Source organism: Chiloscyllium plagiosum, unplaced genomic scaffold (assembly GCF_037043375.1).
Source record: "Chiloscyllium plagiosum isolate Xiang-an unplaced genomic scaffold, Cpla_swu_hap1 HiC_scaffold_23, whole genome shotgun sequence".
NCBI classification, from domain to species: domain Eukaryota; kingdom Metazoa; phylum Chordata; class Chondrichthyes; order Orectolobiformes; family Hemiscylliidae; genus Chiloscyllium; species Chiloscyllium plagiosum.
Window position 1 is genome coordinate 61,438,722 of NW_028270161.1, and position 25,640 is coordinate 61,464,361.

Sequence of the window (25,640 nt, forward strand, 5' to 3'; positions counted from 1 at the left end):
TCAGAACAGCCAACTTAATTTTACCTATTTATGGTCCCCATTATCAGATTTTTTTTTTCCTCTTCAGCTTAGGATTATCCATCCCTTTTTCTGCCCAAGCATCTTGATCTCTCTCGTGATTCATCTCCACCTATCGCTTACTCCTTCACAGTAACCATCACCTGCACTGCCATCGGGTCAGGGGATTTCAAAATATCAACTGTGCTTTCTCTTCACAGATCTGCTGAATTTATCTTGCAGTTTCGGTTTTTGTTTGAAGCAGCAATGGTTGCTGTGAAGCTTCAACTGAGCGCTAACAGCACGACACTCCAATTCTGCATCATTCTTGCTCTGAGAAACCCAATGAAACGGTGGGTGTTTCTTAATTGAAAAATACTGTAGTCTAAACAGCACTGTCTCTACTCACTCAGCCCTTCACTGCAGCCTGCTCTCTCAGTATGCCACGCCCTACTAGCTCTTCACACCAGTGGGAGAATGGGGCGGGGGGCGGTGCACAGTTTTACAGCCTCAAAACCGACTCACACTTTGGCAAGCATGGATCTAAACACTCCACAACATGAAAGATTTTGTTCCAATCTCCTGTTAGCTCTTTCCATCCCAAAGAGAACAACTTCAGCTCTATCTCCACTTCTGTAACCTTGCATCCTTGGAACTAATCTAATCTCAGCTGTTGGCTCTGAAATTTTCCACATATTCTTACTCTAGTGGGCATGGTTAAGGCAAAGGAAACACGTGATGTCGACTAGTTCATTTATATTCAATGTACTCGGCTTGACAGGGCCCTCTCCAAGATTAAGACAGTATCAGCTGCAGCTTGGTTATGTTACCTGGCAGCTGTTTGAGTTTCCTCCGAAAGTCCTTCTTCTTTTACAAGTTCCTCAAAGTTTACAATATCCTCCAAGTCTGGAACAAACCTGAAGCAGGATTGAATCAATGTCAACTCCAGCTGACTGCGCCAAGTTTGAAATAATATGAACTTTTGTAATTAAACAATACCTTATTGCATTACTACAGCAATGCAGTCCACCAGATCGAATCATCCGAACGTAGCCCATTGCATTTCCTAAAAGGAAAACCATGAAATAGGAAAGCAAATTTACCCATTGTACAAATGCTACGTGCAGTCATAAGGAGGGGGCAATGCCCCATGATTAAACAACCAGTTTACTATTCTATACGTGAGCATACCAGTATCCTATAAGGCACATTAAAATATACAGAAGAACATGTGCAAGAGACACAAGCCATTTGAACTGATTAACCATATTGGTATTCATCTTTGATTATTCTTTCAAATAGGTTAGCTTTTATTTGCCTATTAAATGCCTTCAAGAAACTGATTTATCTGCACATAAGCCTCCTCCCATTCTACCTCAACTTACCAAAACACATTCTTCTATTCCTTTTTCTCTTGAGTACACACCTAATTCTTTCCCTAATGCATTGTTACTGTTCGCTGTGATAATAACTTTCACACATTCATCATTTTCTCGATAAAGAAATCTTTTTAAAAATACATTTAAATATTATCACTGACTAGGCCAGCATTTATTGTCCTTCCCTGGATGACAGACAAGAGAGCTGAGTGTAATACTTTAACTGGCTTACGAATGAAGAAAACCCAAGGCAAAAGGTAGAAGAGATAGCTGAAAATCAAGAAATGACAACTAGCATCAATCTGGAAGAAATCAGAATTGAACTGAAAGGAATGAAAATGGCAATGTGGTGGGACCGGGAGAGACAGCAGAAATATGAACCTGCAGTGATAAAAATCACAGGGCTAGCGGGAAAGAGCATGAGAGCCGTTAGCTGAACTGGTGACTTGGCAAATGCACTGACCTTCATTTCAAACCTGTACCATTTTTTGCAGTAAAATCCTAACTGAAAGGGAAGCTCAACTTCCACGTTTCTAAGGAAACTGAAACCATTTCAAACTAGACAAAAATATACAGGGGCATTAGAGCTCAGATCATCCATAGTACTGTACAAGCATTTGAAAAAAGTGAACACGAGGATGCATCGGGGATAAAGGAAAATAAGTTGACTGCAGCCGCCTCAGTTGTTTTAAAGAAACTGATTGACCAGCATCAGCTTCATGATGGAGAGTGCAGCTAATAAAGCATACAGTGCTCTTGACTTTATTAGAAGGGGCACACAGTACTAGTGCAAGGAAGTGATAGATCTCAGCTAAAATATTGTATACAGTTCTGGGCATCACATTATAAAACAGATGTGAATACACCGGAGAGAACACAGAAGTGATTTACAAGAATCAGTGATGAGGATAAAACATCCTTCCTATAGGAAGGAGACCAGAATTGCACACAATATTCTAAAACTAGCTAAACCAACGTCCTGTACAGCCACAATATGATCTCCCCACTCCTATATTCAAATCACTGACTAATAAAGACAAGCATACCAAACGCCTTCTCCACAATTCTACCTGTGATACCACTTTCAAGGAACTATGAATCTGCACTCCAATGTCCCTTTGTTCAGCAACACTCCCCAGGACCTTACCATTATGTGTATAAATCCTGCTAAGATTTATGGCTTGAAGTGTGTATACTTCAATGCAAGAAGTATACGAAATAAGGTAGGTGAACTTGCAGCGTTGGTTGGTACCTGGGACTTCGATGTTGTGGCTATTACGGAGACATGGCTAGAACAGGGACAGGATTGGCTGTTGCAGGTTCCGGGATTTAAATGTTTTAGTAGGTTTAGAGGTGGGGGTAAAAGAGGGGGAGGTGTGGCATTGCTTGTCAAAGATAGTATTACAGCGGTGGAAAGGACGATGGATGAGGACTTGCCATCTGAGGTAGTTTGGGCTGAGGTTAGGAATAGGAAAGGTGAGGTCACCCTGTTAGGAGTCTTTTACAGGCCTCCTAATAGTCCTAGAATCATTGAAGAAAGGATTGGGAAGGTGATTCAGGAGATGAGTGACAGTAATAGGGTGGTTGTTATGGGGGACTTTAACTTTCCTGATATTGATTGGGAAAGCTATAGCTCAAGTTCGTTAGATGGGTCAGTGTTTGTTCAATGTGTGCAGGAGAGTTTCCTGACACAATATGTAGACAGGCCAACAAGAGGTGAGGCCATACTGGATTTGGTTCTGGGTAACGAACCAGGCCAGGTGTTAGAATTAGAGGTAGGTGAGCACTTTGGGGATAGTGACCATAATTCGGTGATTTTTACACTCGTGATGGAGAGGGATAAGTGTGTACTACAGGGCAAGAATTATAGCTGGGGTAAGGGAAATTATGATGCGGTGAGGCATGACTTAGGATGTGTGGCTTGGAAAAGTAGACTCCAAGGCAAGAGTGTAAATGATATGTGGAACTTGTTCAAGGGGCAACTATTGAGTGTCCTTGATAATTATGTACCTGTCAGGCAGGTAGGAAAGGGTCGTGCGAGGGAGCCGTGGTTTAATAAGGAATTGGAATCCCTTGTTAAATGGAAGAGGGCGGCCTATCTCAAGATGAGACGTGAAGGTTCAATTGGGGCGATTGAGAGTTATAGGGTAGCCAGGAAGGACCTGAAGAGAGAGCTAAAAGCAGCAAGGAGGGGACATGAAAGGTCCTTAGTAGATAGGATTAGGGAAAACCCTAAGGCTTTCTATAGGTATGTTAGGAATAAAAGAATGACTAGGGTAGGAATAGGTCCAGTCAAGGATAGTAGGGGGAAGTTGCGTGTGGAGGCGGAAGAGATTGGGGAGACACTGAATGAATACTTTTCTTCAGTATTCACTCAGGAACAGGGCATTGTTGTCGATGAGAATACTGAGGCACAAATAAGTAGAATGGATGGCTTTGAGGTATGTAGAGAAGAGGTGTTGGAAATCCTGGAAAAGGTGAAAATAGATAAGTCCCCTGGGCCTGATGGCATTTATCCTAGGATTCTCTGGGAAGCAAGGGAGGAGATTGCAGAGCCATTGGCCTTGATTTTTATGTCCTCTTTGTCTACAGGAGTAGTCCCAGAAGACTGGAGGATAGCAAATGTGGTTCCCTTGTTCAAAAAGGGGAGTAGGGATAGCCCTAGTAACTATAGGCCGGTGAGTCTCACTTCTGTTGTGGGCAAAGTCTTAGAGAGAATTGTAAGGGATAGGATTTATGCACATCTAGATAGGAATAATGTGATCAAGGATAGTCAGCATGGTTTTGTGAAGGGCAAGTCGTGCCTCACAAACCTTATTGAATTCTTTGAAAAGGTGACGAAGGAGGTTGATGAGGGGAAAGCGGTAGATGTGGTATATATGGATTTTAGTAAGGCGTTTGATAAGGTTCCCCATGGTAGGCTACTGCAGAAAATACGGAGATATGGCATTGAGGGTGAGTTGGAGGTTTGGATTAGGAATTGGCTGGATGGAAGAAGACAGAGGGTAGTAGTTGATGGCAAAGTTTCTTCATGGAGTGCCGTCACTAGCGGTGTTCCGCAAGGATCTGTTTTGGGACCATTGCTGTTTGTCATTTTTATAAATGACCTGGAAGAGGGGTTAGAAGGTTGGGTGAGCAAGTTTGCGGATGACACGAAAGTCGGAGGAGTTGTTGACAGTGAGGAAGCATGTGGCAGGTTACAGCAGGATATAGAGAAGCTGCAGAGCTGGGCAGAAAGGTGGCAGATGGAATTCAATGTAGCTAAGTGCGAGGTGATTCACTTTGGGAAGAATAACAAAAAGATGGGGTACTGGGCTAATGGTCGGATACTTGGTAGTGTGGATGAGCAGAGGGATCTTGGTGTCCATGTACACAGATCTCTGAAAGTTGCCACCCAGGTAAATAGTGCGGTGAGGAAGGCATATGGCGTACTGGCTTTTATTGGTAGAGGAATTGAGTTCCGGAGTCCTGAGGTCATGATGCAGTTGTATAAGACTCTGGTACGGCCGCATCTGGAATATTGTGTGCAGTTTTGGTCGCCATACTATAGGAAGGATGTGGAGGCATTGGAACGGGTGCAGAGGAGGTTTACCAGGATGTTGCCTGGTATGGAAGGAAAATCGTATGAGGAAAGACTGAGGCACTTGGGGCTGTTTTCACTAGAGAAAAGAAGGTTTAGGGGTGACTTGATTGAGGTGTACAAGATGATTAGGGGGTTAGATAGGGTCGACAGTATGAACCTTTTCCCGCGTATTGAGTCGGGTATTACAAGGGGGCATAGCTTTAAATTAAGGGGGGGTAGATATAGGACTGATGTTAGGGGTAGGTTCTTCACTCAGCGAGTCGTTAGTTCATGGAATGCCCTGCCAGTAACAGTGGTGGACTCTCCCTCTTTATGGGCATTTAAGAGGGCATTGGATAGGTATATGGAGGATAGTGGGTTAGTGTAGTTTAGGTGGGCTTGGATCGGCGCAACATCGAGGGCCCAAGGGCCTGTACTGCGCTGTATTCTTCTATGTTCTATGTTCTATTTGCCTTTGGGGTGGCACGGTGGCTCAGTGGTTAGCACTGCTGCCTCACAGCACCAGGGTCCCAGGTTTGATTCCAGCCTCAGACGACTGTCTGTGTGGAGTTTGCACATTCTCCCTGAGTCTGCGTGAGTTTCGTCCATGTGCTCTGGTTTCCTCCCACAGTCACAAAGATGTGCAAGTCAGGTGAATTGGTCATGGTAAATTGCCTGTAGTGTTAGGTGCATTAGTCAGAGGGAAATGGGTCTAGGTGGGTTACTCTTCAGAGGGTCGGTGTGGACTTGTTGGGTTGAAGGGCCTGTTTCCACACTGTAGGGAATCCAATCTAATCTAATCAAAATGCAGCACCTCAAATATATCTAAATTAAACTCCATCTGTCCCTCCTTGGCTCATTGGTCAATCTGATCAAAATGCCGTTGTACTCAGAGGTAACCTTTTTCACTGTCTACTACACCCTCAATTTTGGTGTCAACTGCAAAATTACTAATTATACTTCTTATGTTCACATCCAAATCATTTATATAAATGACAAAAAGCAGTGGACCCAGCACTGATCCTTGTGACACACCACTGGTCACAGGCCTCTAGTCTGAAAAGCAACACTCCATCACCACCTTCAAGGTCTTCTACCTTCAAGCCAGTTCTATATCCAAATGGCTAGTTCTCTCTGTACTCCATGTAATCTAACCTTGCTAACCAGTTTACCATGAGGAACCTTGTTGAATGCCTTACTGAAATCCACATAGATCACATCTACCGCTCTGCCCTCAATCTTCTTCGTTACATCTTCAAAAAACTCAGAGAGACAGGATTGCCCGTGCAGAAAGCCATGCTGACTATCCCCAATCAGTCCTTGCCTTTCCAAATACATGTAAATCCTGTTCCTCAGGATTCCCTCTAACAATTTACTCACCACTGATGTCAGGCTCACCGGTCTATAGTTTCCTGGCTTGTCCTTCTTAACAGGGGCACCATGTTAGCCAACCTTCCAGCACCTTACCTGTAACCATCGATTATGCAAATATCTCAGCAGGGGCTCTACAAACTCTGTACTACTTCCAAACCTTAATACCCAATACCTACATTTCTCCCATTTCTATTGCACTGCATGGACATCCGAGATCCATGTACACCATCAAGTTCCACACGTGGAACCAGTGCTTTGGACCACCATTCAGCATGTGCAGGAGCTCGGAGCAGCTGAGTGACTGCATAGGTTTGAAGGAATGATGTTGAATACTTCTATTCATGAAGCTCAAGGTGTTATGTGTTTTGCAAAGTATTCTCTCAAAACATCCTGAAGTTAGGACTGTTCTCATTGGACAGAAGAAGTCTGAGAGGAAATTTGGTAGAGGTTTTCAAATTTACAAGCAGGCTGGACAGAACATGTAGGGAGAGGCTGCTCCCACTGGTAAAAATAAAAAGGACAAGGTGGCATAGATTTAAAGTGATGCGTAAATGAGGCAAGAGGGATGTGAGCAAAGCCTTTTTCACATGAGTCGTTAGGGTCCAGATGTGGAGGAGGTTCAGTTGAAGTATTGAGGAACACATTGAATAATCAACAATGTGTCTTTTCCACTTATCCCAACATGAGATTGGCATTAGGCTTTACAATAGATCATAGAATCCCTACAGTGCGGAAACAGGCTATTCACCCAACAAGTCCACACCAACTCTCCAAACAGCATTCCCCCCAGACTGACCTCCTTACCCTGTAGTTCACATGGCCAAACCACCTAACTTACCCACCCCTGGACACTATGGGCAATTTAGCATGGCCAATCCACCTGGCCTGCACAATTTTGAATTGTGGGAGGAATTCAGAGCACCCGGAGGAAACCCACGCTGACACGGGGAGAATGTAAAACTCCACACAGTCATCGGAGGCTGGACTTGAACTTGGGTCCCCGACAATGTGAGGCTGCAGTGCTAACCAAGGAGCTACTGTGCTGCCAAAGAATCAGTGAAGACATGATGGGCCAAATGGCTTCCTCTGCGATTCCATGATGCATTGCACAGTGAACTGGAAGTTCAGATAAAAGTTATGTCTGATGGATCCATGCCACCAAGACTGCTGTGAGCTGAGAAGATTCTGAAACACATCAATTTAGTGAAGAATATGCCTGCGGAACTCAGGATGGTTGGAAGCTACTGTCAGACGAGGATTGGTGAGTAAATCCTCAGTGATAGAGTTGGAATTTGACCTCAACACATTCCTAACTTCTAAGGTCTTTCTGGCAAAATTAGGGCCATGTATGCTGAATGGCCTGCCCAGTAAATCATGAGATCTATATTGTATCTTCCATTTATTGTGTAATTTACAGTTTATGCTCTCTGTAAATTGTCTGTTAATTCAGGCATAAATTGAAATGAAGTAAATGGGACAAATACTCAAGTTATGACAGCTTCCAGGGGAAGCAAGAGAAATAGAATTAACATTTTCAGGCCTGTCACCTTTCATCAGAACTGGGAAAAGTCAGAGATATAATAGATTTTGAACATGAAAAGTTGTGGTAGGGGAATAGGATCAGAGTCAGAGTCAGTGACAACGCTCTGGATAAAGACTTGGAGGAAGTAAGTGATTTCAAGAACCTATTGTTGGTGGTGGCAGAAGATTACTGTGGAACTGAAAAGTGAATTAACCTCGGTTGGTGTAATTGGAAGTGGAATGAGTGAGGATAACCAAGTATTGAAGTAATTGAAGGAAAGAATCAACAAGTCAGCAGTGAAACTGGCCTTCTTGGATTTTGCAGAAACCTAGACAATGAGATGGATATATGGAGTAATGAGAAAGGGAAAAGGTCAGGAACCAGCACAATGAGTCAGTGAAGACTTGGAACAAAGAAGGTAGCCTAGTAGAGACTGAAATGATCTAGACATGTGATTGGGCTGAGACTGGGGAGGTCAGATTCAATTTTCATCTCTCTGATCACTGGGTCAAAACATAAGATTCAGCACTGAGGTACACACACCGACAGGAACTAGGTACAAGTTGTGGTTTATGCAAAGTTGTTGGTATGTAAATACCATTCCAAATTTTCTATGTTTTGCTCAAAGTTCTCAGTAATATCAAGCACTCCAAGCCTTCTTCACAGATAACATGTCTGAAGAACCCAATCTGTTTTCTTTTGGACCATTCTGACTCCTTTTACATGTTTCACTTCATTCAAGAAATTCTTTTAGTATCAGCTTTTCTTCTCTTAAGACTGTTCTCACAGTGTTCTGACTGTTACACAGCATCACCATCATACATAGGGCCCATCTACAGATCTTGGAGGTCCATACCAAGACAGGTGTTAATCGGAGTGATGCCAACTGCATTCACACTCTTATCTTGATAAAAATTGTTGCATTAATCATTTTTGACCAGGGACAAAGGAAACATGAGGAGGTTTCCCCACTGCCTTCCTCATGTGTGTTTTAAGAGAAAGAAACCCCTCTTCCCAGAGGGAACTGAGGTTCTCTGAGGTCAAAGCTCTTCTGCCTCGACCATTGCCCATTACTCATCAGAGAACCTTTACATGAAGTACCAGCTGGGTCTGGGGCTTAAAAAAGGCCAGAAGTGACCACATCCTGGGAGTTAGTTACCCTTTACTGAAGTAGCTAATTTCAAATGGAATTGCATTAGGAATCTCACACTTCAACCAACGCTTGTATAACTTAAAACTTTTAGTTTCCGAATTCAACATGACGTCCATTTCCATGAGCTGTCTAACAGTATCATCCCATTCACCTCAAGAGATGGGCAACAAAATAGATGAGTTACAGACCTCAGTCTCTTTGCATCAGTGCAATTAAATGTGTGCACTTTATGGCAATATCAGCAAATCACAATCTCGAACTAAAAATATGTTATTGGGTGACGTGCATTCAAAGGCCACTTACCTATTTGGCTGATAAGCTGCCTGAACTGGTCAAGGTAACTCTGTCCCTCTGGAGTTAATCCAAGTTTTCGGATGCCGCGATTAAACTTGTCTGCGCGGTCAAAAGGATACTGTGAACGAGAATTAGTTGGTTCATAGCAGCAAAATTTGACACTCAAAGAGACATCACACAGCTCATCATTTTTCTGTTAGCAAAAGGAGACCTATCCAAGTTAATTACACCTTCCAGCTTACTCAAGAGCTCTGTAGGTCACCAAGTAGATTTTTTTTTTGATATTGCAACGAGTATTTCTGTTTCCGCCACCTTCTTTCAGACATGAATTCAAAACTTCATCAGCCTCTGCATGAAAATAGTATTCAACTCCAACTTAATTCTTCGATCAGTTGTTTGAAATCGTTTAACCAACCCATGACTAAACTGAGAAGCAAAGTTAACATTGTAGTGAGTAATTACATAGTATTTTTTGGGTTTGTTTATCATATGCCACGATTCCTTCAACTTTCCTGCGGATACTGCAAATTGGGATCAAGTGGTCACATGTTATATATCTGTTAGGTTTACATTTCTCCCTTTCCACTTATTGCTATTCTGAGAAAAAAGGAACTGTTTTTAATAAATCACTAGGAACATATAAAACGCATTAAAATTGGTACACACTCAAAGGACATTGAATAAAAGATACAAAAATAGGAGTTGCTGGAAAAGCTGAGGTCTGGTGTGTGGGGTAGGGGGCTAAGACACTAAAATTATTGAACAGGATATTGAATCTAGAAGGGTCCCCAACTGGAAATTAAGGAGTTGTTCTTCCAGCTTGGAACACTGGGAGATGCTGGCCAGGGAGTAGGGTGGTATTTTAAAACAACAGGGAACTGGAAGCTCAGGGTCTTTTTTGTGGCCAGAACATAGATGCTCAGTGAAGGGGCCACCTAGTCTAGAATTCATTTCCCCAATTTAGAAGAGACCACATCATGAGCAGTGAATGCAGTAGACTAGATTGCATAAAGTGCAGTATAAAGTGCTGCTTAGGCCCTTGGATGCTGAGGGGTAAATGGGCAGGTGTTACATCTTCAGCGGTTGCAGGGGAAGGTGCCGTGGGGGCGGTGTTGAGAGTAAAGGAAGAGTAGCCAGGGTGTCCTGAAGGGTACGGCCTCTGCAGGAGGCTGACAAGAGAGGGGAAGGGAATGCGCCTGGTGGTGACTTTACTACCAACACTTCCCCAAAGCCCCTTCCCCTGCAATCGCTGGTGTAAAATATGCCCATTTACCTCCTCTCTCCTCAGTATCCAAGGGCCCAAACATATAAAGAACACAGAAAATTACAGCACAGGAATAGGCCCTTTGGGCCCCCTTGCCTGCACCGATCCAGATCCTCAATCTAAACCATATATTTTCTAAGGATCTGTATCCCTCTGCTCCCTGTCTATTCATGTATCTGTCTAGATACATCTGAAATTATGCTATTGTGCCTGCCTCCACCATCTCTGCTGGCAATGCATTTCAGGCACCCACCTTCTGCATAAAGAACTTTCCATGCACATTTCCCTTAAACTTTCCCCTCTCACTTTGAACTCGTGACCCCTCGTAATTGAGACCCCCCCCCCCCCAACTCTGGGGGAAAAAGCTTCTTGCTATCCACCCTGCTTATACGTCTCATTATTTTGTAGACCTCAGTCAGGTCCCCCCCCTAACCTCCGTATCTCTAATGAAAATAATCCTGATCTACTCAACCTCTCTTCATAGCTAGCGCCCTCCATACCTGGCAACATCCTGGTGAACCTTCTCTGCACCCTCTCCAAAGCATCCACATCCTTTTGGTAAGGTGGTGACCAGAACTGTACATAGTATTCCAAATGTGGCTGAACCAAAGTCTTGTACACTTTTAACATGAACTGCCAACTCTTGTACTCAATACCCTGTCCGATGAAGGAAAGCATGCCGTATGCCATCTCGACCACTCCATTGGCCTGCATTGCCACCTTCAGGAAACAATGGACCTGAACACCCACATCTCACTGTACATCAACCTTCCACAGGGCTTCCAGGTGAAGCAGCACTTTACCTGCACTTCACACAATCTACTCTACTGCATTCACTGTTCACAATGTGGTCTCTTTTACATTGGGTAAACAAAGCGTAGACTGGGTGACTGATTTGCAGAACATTCTGGCCGCAAAAAAAGACTCTTGAGTTTCCAGTTCCAGTTCCTTGGCAAAGTCTGTCTCATGCTTGCTGCAGTGTTCCAACGAAGCTTGAAGAACAACACCTCATTTCCCGCTTTGGAACCCAACAGCCATCTGGACTCAATACCAAGTTCAATAATGTTAGGGTCTGAACTCTCCCATATCCTAACCCCCTACCCCACACATCAGACTTTGTTATCACAGTCTGCCATTACACAATACCTATAGTTAGCCACTAACAGTCTCCATTAATAGCTATTTACCCTGCTAGCCAGATTGTTGCCCACTCCTTTGTCCAACTATTCTTCTCTCTTTGGGCTCCATCCCCACCTATTGTTTACTCCGTCCCCCACCCTAAGTTCTACATATAAACCGACATTTTCCTAGCCACCATCAGTTCTGAGGAAGGGTCACTGGACCTGAAACGTTAACTCTGATTTCTCTTCATTGATGCTGCCAGATTTTGAGCTTTTCTAGTAACTTCTGTTTTTGTTTCTGATTTATCGCATCTGCAGTTCTTCCGCTTTTTATTTTGTACAAAAATACCTGCACTTCAATAATTTAGCACGTCCATGAATACCTTTTGATCATTTTGGTCCTTTGTCTCCTTAAAGAATCGAATGTCTTTGATCAGGCGAGACTTAATGTGTTCATCATACATGAACTGGCTAAAAATATAAAACTTTTTCCTCAGAAACTGGTAGGTGAAATTGACCTAGAACAAAAAGACATAAGGATCCAGTTCAAGTATTCAACATGAGAACTTTCAATTTTAAGTTACTCAATCAGACATTTCAGTGAGGCAGTGGGGCACCACCAGAGTAGAATAATGAATCTCTCAGGATTCAACTGTGACATGTTATTCCTGTGTAAGTGTGGCTGAAGATTATATATCTTAATTTCATGATTCTGTGTTTGGAAGTTAAGTGTAGATGCTTCAGCTATTTCAAATGAATGGAACTATCGAACCAAGAGAGAGTAGAGATATCATTTTTCCTTTCATTTTACTGTTATCACCAAGACTGTGGACCAACGCCTTGCATCAAGTCACCAAACTGACCTTAGCATTTCAACACTTAATTAAGTTAGGGCGTATTTCAGGATGAAATCCATACCAACTACAAAACATCACCTTGCTGGATGATGCAGGTGCAAAGCTTCAAACTGTTTTTTAATGGGATCCCATTATTATTTTCTCTAGGAAAACAAGGGATTGGCAACAAAGCCTTGTCAGAGATATCCACATTCAATGAGTTTAAAAAAAAATGTTGAACATGACATTAACATCAGCAAAAACAAAAAGCAATGACGCAAAGTAACATTTCATATTAAAACTCACAATTACAGCACCTCAGAACCAGAATGGACTAACATCCTCACAGGTGGATTCGCTAGTGCTGCTGGGAGGAGTTTAAACTAGTTCAGCAGGAAGAGGGGGCGCTGAGTGTTAGTACAACAGGAGCACAGTAGACTTTAAGGAAGGAACCAAGACCTTACTCAAGGGAGTTTTGCAAGGCTGGATAACCTTGAAGAGAAAATGAGGTCTGCAGATGCTGGAGATCAGAGATGGAAATGTGTTGCTGGAGAAGCGCAGCAGGTCAGGCAGCATCTAGGGAACAGGAGAATCGACGTTTCGGGCATTAGCCCTTCTTCAGGAATGAGGAAAGTTTGTCCAGCAGGCTAAGATAAAAGATAGGGAGGAGGGACTTGGGGGAGGGGCTTCGGAAATGTGATAGGTGGAAAAAGGTCAAGGTGAGGGTGATAGGACAGATTGGGGTGGGGGCGGAGAGGTCGGGAAGAAGATTGCAGGTTAGGGAGGCGGTGCTGAATTTGATGGATTTGACTGAGACAGGCTGGGGGGAGGGGAAATGAGGAAACTGGTGAAATCAGAGTTCATCCCTTGTGGTTGGAGGGTTCCTAGCCGGAAGATGAGGCGTTCTTCCTCCAACCGTCGTTTCGCTGTGGTCTGACGATGGAGGAGTCCAAAGACCTGCATATCCTTGGTGGAGTGGGAGGGGGAATTGAAATGTTGAGCTACAGGGTGGTTGGGTTGGTTGGTCCGGGTTTGAGGCTGGATAACCTCAAAGACAGATGAATTAAGGGTGTGAATTGACTTACAGAATTGTGATGTTGTTGCCATCACAGAGACACGGCTGAGGGAGAGGGAGGTCTGGCAATTAAACATTCCAGGGCATCAGATCTTCAGACGAGACGGGGGAGGATGTAAAAGAGGTGGTGGTATCATATTAGTCATTAAGAAGTCAGTTACTACACTAAGGAGGGATGATACCTTGAAAGAGTCTTCAAATGAGGTTTTATGGGTCCAGCTTAGGAATAAAAAGGTGGCAGTCGTATGGCTGGTAGTGTATTAAATACCACCAAACAGTGCGATAAAAGGCTTGCACAGCATCAAGGACTGAAGGGCTCATACTGTTAGTCAATTCACTGAGGTGTGTACAAATAATGTATGGAAGATCCAACAAAGGAAGGTGCAATGCTGGACCCAATTCTGGGGAACAAAGCTAGACAGGTGTTTGAGGTGGCATTGGGGGAGCATTTACAGACAATGACCACAAAACCATACACTAAGTTTGTTAGCAAACACGGAAAATGATAATCTGCAAAACAAAAGGGTTTCAGACTGGGAGAATGCAGATTTTTATTAAAATAAGACAGGAACTGGTCAAAATAACCCAGGAAGAGTTATTTGTGGGAAAATATACAGCAGAATAGTGGCAGGCATTCAAAAAGTAATTGGGAAGATTGCAGGCTCAATGTTTAGAAGGAAATGTAGCAGCAACAAGACCAGAGCTTTGGATACCTCTGAATATTCAGAACTGCATAAGCTGGAAAAAGAGATGTAAACAGGTAAAAAGGGAGCAGACCAACGAGGTCCCAGTGGAGAACAGAAATTGCAGGGGCACCTTAGGAAAACAAATAGGAGGACAAAGAGGGAATGAATAAAAATGGCAGGGCAAGTTTAGGGAAAATCCCAAGATATTCTATAAGTTTATCAAGGGGAAGAGGAGAACAAAGGAAACAGTCGACGCCATTACGGACCAAAAGGGACAATTTGTGTATGAAGGCAGAGGACTTGTTTCCCTTGTTTTTTTTTTTGTTTTTTTTAATATTTGATCTTCAGCCACACTTACACATGAATAACCATGTCACATTTGAATCCTGAGAGATTCATTATTCTACTTTGTTTCCCCTGCCCATCAACTCCTCAACAATGACATTTTTTTTTTTTTACAAACTCACCAACTCCCACAGCTAACTGAATTACACTTCCTCCCACCCTACTTCCTGCAAAAATGCTATCCTGTATTCCCAATTCCTTCGCTGCATCTGCTCCCAGGAGGACCAGTTCCACCACAGAACACACCAGATGGCCTCTTTCTTTAAAGACCATAACTTCCCCTCCAACGTGATTGAAGATGCCCACCAACACATCTCATCCACGGTCTGCACCTCTGCCCTCAAACCGCAAAAAGGACAGAACCCCCCTGGGCAGCCGCCATCACCACTCCTGACTCCCCGACACCTGGAAGGAGAACACCTCACCTTGCACATCAGGACCCTCCAACCCCATAGCATCAATGTGGACTTCACCAGTTTTTACATTTCCCCTCCTCCCACCTTACCCCAGTTCCAACCTTCCAGCTCAGCACCGTCCTCCTGACCTGTCCCACCTGTCAATCTTCCTTCCCACCTATCCACTCCACCCTCCCCTCTGACCTATCACCTTTACCCGCCCACCTCCTTCCATCTATTGCACTCTCAGCTACCTTCTCCCTAGCGCCATCCGCCTCCCATTTATCTCTCCACCCTAGAGGCTCCCAGCCTCATTCCTGATGAAGGGCCTTTGCCCAAAACGTCAATTTTCCCTGCTCCTCGGATGCTGCATGACCCGCTGTGCTTTTCCAGCACCATTCTAATCTTGATACCTTTAGTGGTAGTTATGACTCGATAGGCCAAAGGACCTTTTCTTAGTTCTATGATTTCTTGCTATCACCACAAATATGGATTGCGTGGTCTATATCTACATCTTTCATTTCATACTCCTCTCAGCCTCACTTCCTCCAATCCTTGTTTCCTTCAGATCTTTTTCCCTCTGCCAGGTTTGGGTTCTTCTCTCTTAATTCTTTGAGGACACAAGCTATTTCCCAGTTATTATTGTTGGCCCAGAGGCCATATGCTCGTAGCCAATGTTTCTGTGAAGTGGAGAGACCAGCACGGCCCAGACAACATAAACCAGCTGCAAACCATGCACTATGTACCACTTCTCAGAAGCCACAAGCAACAATGCAGAGTCCAAACACTCATTACAGTAAACTATTGTCCCATGTGGGAGAGCTGAGAACATCACATTACAGGGAGCAATGCTCAAATGTGCAAGAGAAACCAAATACCACAAGGGAACTTAATATGGGGAAATGGAGATTATTTGCACGATGGCACAGTGGTTAGCATTTCTGTTTTACAGCAGCAGGACCTGGGTTTGACTTTTGCTTTGGGTGACTGTTTGTATAGGTTTCCAGTGGATGCTCTAGTTTCCTTCCACAAACCAAAGACATGCAGATTAGATAGATTGTATGACAATCCTGTGGCTTTTAGAGGTGTTTTGATCCTTATTTTTGAAGAAAGGTTGTAAGGAGGAGGCACTAAGCTATTACAAATTGGGGACTCGTCTGGGATCAGTGTGTTATGGACTAGACCAGACCCGCTCAAAATATTTTAAGAAGGTAGCCTAGACCCTTACTTTTTCCTATTTTTAAGGCAAATGTGAAGTTCCGTTTCCAGATACAGTCAAACTCTCAACGTTAAGCAAACTGCAATTTATTTGAACACTACAGTTAAAATACAACCAAAGAAAGGAGCAAATTAGAGTAACTTAATCCTACTGGAAAACTTAACACAGCAATAGATACGGCAACTGTTACTAATCAACTGCTCCAATATAGCAGTTATATATCCCATAAACACACCCTTTGGCAAAAAGGCAAATTCAAAAAAACAGATTTTTATCACCGATTACCCAACAGAGAGAAACCCCAGCTTCTAGCTGTAACTAACAGAGGGACAAGACAGATTCTATTTTTTCAAGCCCACAACAGCAACTACTTAAATCTAAATCCTAAAACTAAAAAAAACTACAAAGGCTAGTCTGAGAGAGCTGACCACACCCAGCCAGGCTGCCTTCATTGCTCTAATTTTAAATAAATCCCAAGGCCTCAAAGCTGCTTATTCTAGTGGTTTTGGTAGACCACTCAACGCCTCTGCCTTACAACCTCTTTTCAAAGAAGAACTAGGACAGATAACCTCTTTAAGCCACAGCATCATCACAACTGGCCACGATAAATTGACTAGTATTGTCCAAGCATATGCAGACTAGGTGGATTACCCAAGGTAAACATGGTATTACGGGAACAGTGTCTATATGAGTAGGATACTCTTTGGAGGGTCCGTGCAGACCCAATGTGCCAAATAGCCTCTATCTGCATTGTAGAGATTCTATGGGTTAACTCGAGGAATTCAGCATAAATAAATGTCATGATATATTTTTGTGAAATAATACCAGCACTAAATACAGTGAATGGAAGTAGTACAGGTCTTGTGAAGGAGCAGGGTCATTTGGAGAGAAGGTTCACACAAGATTTAAAAACTGTACAGGTTTTTCTCCTATATTGCATGTGAACTGGCTATAACATGATTGACAAATAGAAGACGTTGTTTCTAAAGCGCAAACTGTTAAAATGTGTGATGGCTGTAACACAATTACATTGCCAAGTGCTATTGTTATTGCAGTTTTTATGTAGCCTCGGGTTGCAAAAAAATGCAACCATCACGTCATAGAAGAAATGTACCTTAGATTGATAAGACTGTCAGAAATACAGCTAAAATCTTAAGTTTTAGTACGTTTTTTTAAACAATTCATCCAATTAAGTAGAAGTGCACTTACTGTTGTGTTCATAATGCCAGTTCCATGCGTACGAATTGAGTTTGCAACATGCCTAATGTTGATGGTATTCAAATGTTTATTGTTGCTTGTTCGTTCAATGAAGATCTGTAATATGCAATGAAATGAAATTTCAAACTTAATTCTAACAACTGAATTTTCTCTATGCATTTCAAAATTCTGTCATCAATTCCTAAAAGCGTACCTGATTGTTGAGATTGTAGAGATACCTTGAGACAAACACGTGAATGTTTCGCATGATTTCCAGAACATCTAATCCCTGAAAACAACACAAAGTTATGTTAGGAAGAATGACGTAATTCCTTTGCAATTCCTTCAATTTTCTAATAAATAAACATACTGTAAACTATCAAAATCTAAAATTTAAAAAAATTGATGACCTAGTAGTACAAACCAACACTAGGTGTCACTCATGCCAAAGGTCAGTCACACACATTCTCATTCACCATTACAAAGCAAACTGGTAAACGTCACACAAAGAAATGCCTCAGTACTTACCTGCTCCAAGGTCTGACTCGGAAGGTGTGCCTCTGTCATCGAGAGACTGTAGCGCTGGGTTGCAAGATTTCTCATTTCACTATAGGTGGCCCAGTCGTGAATAGCCACTGTAGTCAGATTATAGAAAGTCTTGTCCAGATAGTGAGTTACATATGCTGTTAAACATTTATACAGACGTTTTTTAATTTGATATATCTGTGGCTAACTGTACAAAGTAATATTTAAAGAACAAGCCACAATTTGAAGGAAGCTAACCTTTCACGTCAATGAATCGGTTAAAGAAACGGATTGGTTTGATAGAGAAGAAATCTGTCAAGTCTTTGATGCCAACTTTGAATGGATTCCGATCATCCAATTTTAAATGTGTGTGCACAGACAGTCTCAGATCCTTCTCAATCTCTTTACATAGCTTATCCAAAAGGTGCTGTTGGAGAGAAGGAAAGATGAAGGACCCAGAGAAGAAATGCAATTAGAACTGCTAATGTTATGAAACTTTTCAGCCAAGAACACAGACACCAGGCACCATCCACCAGACATTCCCCTTAGACTGACCAAACAAAACAGTGCAGTCAGACAAAATTATAGTACTATCACCACAGATAACTTTCTTAAAGGATGCGCAAAAATTATAAACTCTGCTGAGGAACTCTTCAGGATAAAACTATCCGGTAGAACCAGCTTGGCTAATTGATACCACACGTACCCACCCATAAACATCCCTCGAAATCCTTAACATAATGACAGACATGACAGGTCAATCTCTGAATCATCCATCAAAGAAGCAGGAAAATCAATATTTCAGGCAAAAGCTCTTCATCAGGAACCCAGCAACAAACTCTTGACTCTGATCTCCAGCATCTGAAGTCCTCACTTTCGCCTGTCATGAAAATGTTGCAGCTGGAACATGCTAATATCTTACATTAAGAGATATCTAAAAAATATATTTAAAAATTTAGATAGTGAATACAGAATACATTTTTAAAATCTAATGTGGCAGTGAGAAAGACACAGATCAACTGCAACAGTACAAACGTGAGCATGCAGAATGGCAGGCAAGTGACAAATAAAACTTAGAACAATGAAGTGTGAGGTCACGCATTTTGGAAGAAGGAATAGGTAGAAATAACACAGACTTAACAGCGCAAAGTACATGTAAGAATAAAGATATCCAAGAATTCATGTTCATGAAGGTTGCAGAATTTATTGAAGGTGTGATTAGAAAATCATTTGGAACTCTCAGAGATGAGTACAAGTTTATGCAAGTCATGTTGAAATCATTTCACCAGACTTTAAGAAGGAAGTGAGACTCCTGGAGAGATGCACAGGAAGATTATCAGAATTGTGCCACGTTTGAGTAGCTGGACCAAAGATTGGTACAGGTGTAGAAGATTATGTCAGGTTTCAGTAAGATAAGTGAGAGAAAAACTATTTCCATTAACTAATGCTACAAGGTCTAAAATATTTCAAAGTTTCAGGCAAGAGAAACATGGAGAACGTGAGGAGTGACATTTATTCTTCAGAAATTGGTAATGACCTGAAACTCATTGTCTACGAAGGTGGTGGAATCAAGGGTTGAGGAAGGTTTCATAAGAAACTGGTTATGCATTTGAAGCAGATAAACATTGTGGGTTATGAGGGAATGGTTCTACAGAGATAACAAAAAGAACTGGCCAAGTGGTCTTTTCTTAGCAATTACTATCTTTTTGTTTTAACAGCATCTTTATAATCCCATCAATCCCTCAAACTCGATCCAACTTCCTAAAGAAATGTTAGGATGATCACATTCTAAATGAAATGGACTTCTTAAGAATTAAAGTCTTATTTGACAAAAACTAAACAAAACTTAGAAGCTCTTCACTTCATAATTTTCTGAGACAAGCCCAGAGTTTTGCATGTAAATGCAGATAAAACTTTAAAGCATAATAATTCATTTTAAATATATTCCTGTAACAATGCAAACAAGGAATTATTTTTGCTTTGATACCAGTTACCTCATTCAGCACATCCATGATTTCTTTATCAAAGGATTCCAACAATACTTGGGTGGACTCCAGATGTCTTGCATGCATCATGGGTGGGACACAATCCCTCAAAGCACTGAACATGTACTGAAAATGTGAAATTATACCAAAACAAAAATACCTTAATTATCATTTTACAACAAATATATTTTTAGTCTTCTACATTTCAAGTGGTTCCACATACAATATAATACTTCTTATAAATTTAATCCTGGTCATAGACATCCCATGGAGTCTTCACTGGCCAACCATAAACTATCTCTGCACCTGACAGTCTGGTCTGCAGGCCATTTAAAAATCATACTTTCAAATCATTAGTCTTCATTTAATTTAATCTGGAAGGTATGGTGCAAGAATTACTAATTCTGGTTACTACTACTTTGGAACTACAGGATGTGGAGATGCCACTTTTTGACAGGGATGGGCAAAGTCAGAAATCACATGACATCAGGTAATAAACCCAACAGCATCCGCACCTGGAAAGAGCATCCTCAACTGATCTGGGCTACATGTGTCTCCAGACTAACAGCAACATGACCGAGCAAGCCACTCAATTGTATTAATCGCAAGTTTCAAAATGAAACTGGATGGTCCGGGCATCAACCAGGACAGTAGCAAAAACAGTCCTTTGACTCTGCAGTCTTCCTAACTAACATCTGAGGGCTAGTGCTGTCTCACAGATTAGCAACAGCCTGACATAGTCATAGTCACAGAATCAACTCTTTCAATCTCTCAGACACCACTATCTCCATCCCTGGATATGCCCTGTCCCACCTGCATGACAGACCCGCAACCAGAGGCAGCATAGTGATAAACTAATGGGAGACAACTGTATCATGGAACCAGGTCAAACATGAGCAATCCTGCTCATTACCAACTAGTGTCTTGTCTCAGTTGATGAATCAGTACTTGCGCATGTTGAACAACACTTGGAGAAAGCACCAAGGGTGGCAAGGGACAGAACATATGCTGGGGGGGGACTTCACTGTTTACGACAGAGAGTGGCTTCACAACAGTACTGATCAAGGTGGTGAGGTCCTAAAAGAAATAGCTGCTAGACTGGGTCTGCAGCAGATGGTGTGGGAATCAAAAGGGAAAAACTTACTTGACCTCATCCTCACTAATCCACTTGCCACAGATGTATCTGTCCATGATAGTACTGATAAGAGTGACCATTGTATAGTCCTATGGAGACAAAGTCCTGCCATCACAATGAGAATACCTTAAATTGTGTAGCATAACACTAGTGCTATGCTGGGACAGACTTGTAACAGATCTATTCACTCAAAATTGGGCATCCATGAATGTTCTGGGCCATCACATAATCTGCAACCTAATGGCCTGGCATATCCCCTGCTTCACCACTACCATCAAGCTGGTTTGACAGAGAATGTAGGAGTGTATGGCAGGAAGAGCATTAGGAATACCTAAAAATGAAGTATCAAACCGGTGAAACTACAATACAGGACCAATCACCTAAGCTGCAAATTACAAAACTAAGCAATCCCATAACCAACAAATCTAAGCTCTGTAGTCCTACTATGTGCAATCATAAACAGTGGAGGATAACTGAAATAACTCACTGGCGGAGGAATACATTATCTGGGCCAATATGACACCAATTATTAAAGTTCATTTGAGAATGTAACTTTTAAAAACGTTTTGCGATTTACATTTGAAAGAACTAAAACCACATGGCTACTCTAAAAGATGAGAAACTTAAACAATCCAGGTCTTTTACAATATATAATTTCAGTTGCATCACATTGTAAACTTTTGCTGTAAATTCTGTGTCTTAGAAACTTATACCCCACAAGCACCTGATGAAGGAGTAGTGCTCAAAAAGCTAGTGCTTCCAATTAAACCTGTTGGACTATAATCTGGTGTCGTGTGATTTTTAACTTTGTACACCCCAGTCCAACACTGGCATCTCCAAATCACTTGAGGAGGCAGCTCCACAAATATCCCCATCCTCAATGATGGGAAAGCCCAAAAATGTCAGAGCAAAAGACAAGACTGAATCATTTCCAATAATCTTCAATCGGGTTTCCTCCAGAGATCCTCAGCATCATCGATGCCAGTATTCGGCCAATTCGATTTTTTCCACATGATATCAAGAAACGGCTGGAGACACTGGATACTGCAAAAGCAGACCAGACTGTCAGGTGCAGAGATAGTTTATGGTTGGCCAATGAAGACTCCATGGGATGCTCATGGTAAACCCCTAGGAGGAGTGGACCTCCATGTAATGGGTGAGCAAATGCAATACTATTTGAAACAGTGAAATTTTTTTTCTGAATGTGCTTCACTCGCGGGTCAGTCACATTGCCCAGCTGAGGAAGAAACTATTGCCTCCCAATATCCACGAGTAAACCCAGGGGATTACGTGCTGGATAAAAATTTGTAAAGAAAGAAACTAGGACAATGCTGGAGCTGCCCTTTTCAAATCTTACTAACACCAACTTGTAAGAAGATTACTCCTCACCCAGGAGACGACACAACATGAAGATCTTTTTGATACTCTTTGGACTTTCTGAATTCTTTTATGTAGGTGGACATTTGATACTGAAAAAGCGACCAACTTGGGAATTGCATGCAAACACCTATTACATAAGTCATATATGTATGCTGAAAAATTGAATGTAAGTGTTGGGTTTGTACCCATGTCCACATCCAATCATTTTCCAATCAAGTTGTTAATACACCCGTGTAACTGGTTGTCATGATATGACAAAAGCAGGGGGAATGTGTGAAACAGATAGTTGCATGGCAAAGATCAAAGCACTGCTAACCTCAGCAGGACTTGACGTAGGCCAAGTCCACATAAATTCTTTAACCCCAGAAGACCTCGTCAGTTTGATTAGCTGGCTCCACATATATCCTGGGATACTAAATAAGGACATTCCACAAAATCCTCTGAGCCCCCAACAAGGTCAAGATTATGGGATGATGTATGTGACACAAGGTTTTGGGAAGTCAATATGATAAACCTCGGAAGTAATAACACAGATCATAATTCAATGTACCAGTTTAATAGATGACTAACCTCTAGTGGTAATTATTGATAGCCATTAATAAGTTTTCTTAAGTATAAAGATTCCTGCTTTTCTCACTGGAAGCATGAACTTGAGAGAGAAACTCAGAGCTGTGAGCAACTCCCTCTCTCTTCCAAGGTCAGCCATCTGCATGCAGGTTCCTTGTTAATAAAGACCAATTGTTTTGTCAGAACAAGGTTTGTTGAATTTTCTGTTGAGTATTGCTGATTTTAAGCTCTCAGCTATTTTTAACCAATTTCTACCTGGGTACAATTGCAACATTTAAAAGACATTTGGATAAGTACATGAATAGGAAAGATTTAAAGGGTTACAAGCCAGAAACAGGCAGGTGGGACTAGTTTAGTTTAGGATTACATTTAGCATGAATTGGTTGGACCGAAGGCTTTGTTTCTGTGCTGTATTACACTGACAGTTTTGCCATCCCTGGAACAACATTTTAAATGCTCTACTCAAATCTGTTTAAGGCTATCACAAATATTTTTTAAATAATGCTATTTTTAATGTTCAAATGTATCCTGCTGGAAGAATTTTGTACTAAAATAGGTTTCAAATTAGATTACTGTTAAATCACATTGATGAACCAGTATGTTGTATTTCAACATGACTGCATGAGATACAATAAAATGTCAAAAATCATTGAATATACATCCCAATTCAAATATGCACCCTGTACAACCATACACACAACTTTCAACATACTTGTTTGAACTCTTCATTTTTGACAGGAGAGCATTGCAGCAAGTCCAGCATATACTGCCATTCCTAACTGTCTTCAGATGTCAATGATGTGCGTTCTTATTCTTTATTACAGTTTGATACATCTGGGTGGCTTGCAGATCACTTCAGAGGACACTTAGGAGTTAATGACAGTTATGTGGGACTGAAGTTATGTACAGGCCAAGCAAAGGAACACAGGCAGATTTCCTTTCCTAAAGGATATCAGTGGACCAGTTGGAGTTTTACATGAATCCAACAGTTTAATGTTCACTTTTACTGCTACTAGTTTTGTGTACTTATTTTAACCATAAACTTATTGTAAATGGTCAAAATGTAAAGGTGAGATGTAAACTGTCTATCTTTGGATGTTCAGTTCACTAACATAACCACTACATTACTATACCACAGTCTCTACTTTTTGATAATATCCATTTGTTAGGTTTATCGGATGCTTTACACTATGAAACAGTTAACTAATATAGATTAACACTAATCTGGTAACGCATATTCTTTTGAGCCGCCCAGTTATGCAATTATCAATATAATTTGCAGCTCTTACGTGTATTCTTGCAGAATCTACAGCGTTGTCATAAACATCATCCAAATAGATGGGGAAAATAGTTCGATGCCAGTACAGGAAGTTACAGTTGCACAGAACTTGAATCCTGCAAAAAAAATTAAAAGATTATATTTTGCTGTTTGGCCCCAAGTGTCTTGGTTACTTGAATGTATTCTTTCTGCTTTACTCACCTCTCTCTGAGCTCACTGATCAAATCCAACTTCTTCAGCACTACTTGCAACACCAGCAATTCTTCATCACGAAATGTTTTCTTCAGGGGTCAAAATGAGTAAAACAGCAGTTTGTCAGATACAGAAAGAGCGAATGCCTGCCCTTTGCAGGAATTTAAAGGTTATGGCATTCATTTTAATGCATTTCTCTGCCGAGAATTAAAAAGATGCACGTACACAAATCAGGCATGCAATTGAAACACAGTTGAACCAGTTTGCTTTGCATTGAATTTATAGCGAATATCATTTGAATTTAATTCAATAATAATTGTATTTGCACAGTTGGTAAAACAAATTATAATTCTTCAATAATAATCAGTCAATAATTAGTTTTGAAATGGCAGTCCTAGGCCTGCCTAGACACAACTTTGAACAGATCATAAAGTAAATATCTTTTGTAATTTTTAATTTATATTTTGTTAAATAATGAACACAGAAATACCCAAAACAACCAACGCCACTAATCTTTTAAGTACGATCTTGAATGAATATAAAAAGCAGATTTTGAAGGTCACTGTACCAAATCAGTAACGCTGCTTTCTCTGCATAGATGCTGCCTGACCTGCTGAGTTTTTCCAGCAATTTGTTTTTGTTCATGTAGGTTGGTAGTGCACATTAAAATTAAAGCATTGGACTATAATAGGAATGTCACAGAAGAGCAACACAAATATTGAAAGTCACTGGACAGTTTCAGGAGGCTTTATCACTCTTTAGGAACTTTCATGATGGTTAGAGGGTTAGAAATTAAGCAGAGAGAGAGATGAAAAGGAAAGACCAGGAAGCTGTTAGCACGACATGGGTCTGTAGGCTTGGGCAGTGTTTGCCAATACCAGACATCCCGAAAATGTCAACATCTGACTTAAATATGAGAAATTATGACATTTTTATTCTCAGAGTGGAGAGGAAGATCAGCAATAATTCCAAACTGACATGGGATCAAAGTCGCTCATTGCCACTCATCGCATCCTGGGCCCGCCACTTAATTCAAAAACAGATATTCACAGGAACACTATTTTTCATACTGGCAGCCAGCGCAATGTTAAATATGCACAGGTGGCCATTTTTCAATAAATGTCATTCACATGTGTTCCGAGAGCATACTGAGCATTC

The 25,640-nt window shown here is 41.5% G+C and overlaps 1 protein-coding gene across 1 annotated transcript in view; it reads right to left on the minus strand.

Annotated features, from left to right (window-relative positions):
• washc4 (WASH complex subunit 4) overlaps window positions 1–25,640 on the minus strand; it is a 133,676-nt gene that overhangs the window by 11,819 nt on the left and 96,217 nt on the right. Inside the window, exons 18-28 of the mRNA XM_043713263.2 lie at window positions 24,492–24,571; window positions 24,301–24,406; window positions 19,939–20,055; window positions 18,203–18,371; window positions 17,948–18,102; window positions 17,634–17,708; window positions 17,432–17,536; window positions 12,050–12,184; window positions 9,291–9,399; window positions 997–1,063; window positions 828–914 (exon numbers count right to left, since the gene is read on the minus strand). Of these exons, the coding sequence (XP_043569198.1) occupies window positions 828–914; window positions 997–1,063; window positions 9,291–9,399; window positions 12,050–12,184; window positions 17,432–17,536; window positions 17,634–17,708; window positions 17,948–18,102; window positions 18,203–18,371; window positions 19,939–20,055; window positions 24,301–24,406; window positions 24,492–24,571 (1,205 nt within the window). The remainder of the gene's footprint in view (window positions 1–827; window positions 915–996; window positions 1,064–9,290; window positions 9,400–12,049; window positions 12,185–17,431; window positions 17,537–17,633; window positions 17,709–17,947; window positions 18,103–18,202; window positions 18,372–19,938; window positions 20,056–24,300; window positions 24,407–24,491; window positions 24,572–25,640) is intronic.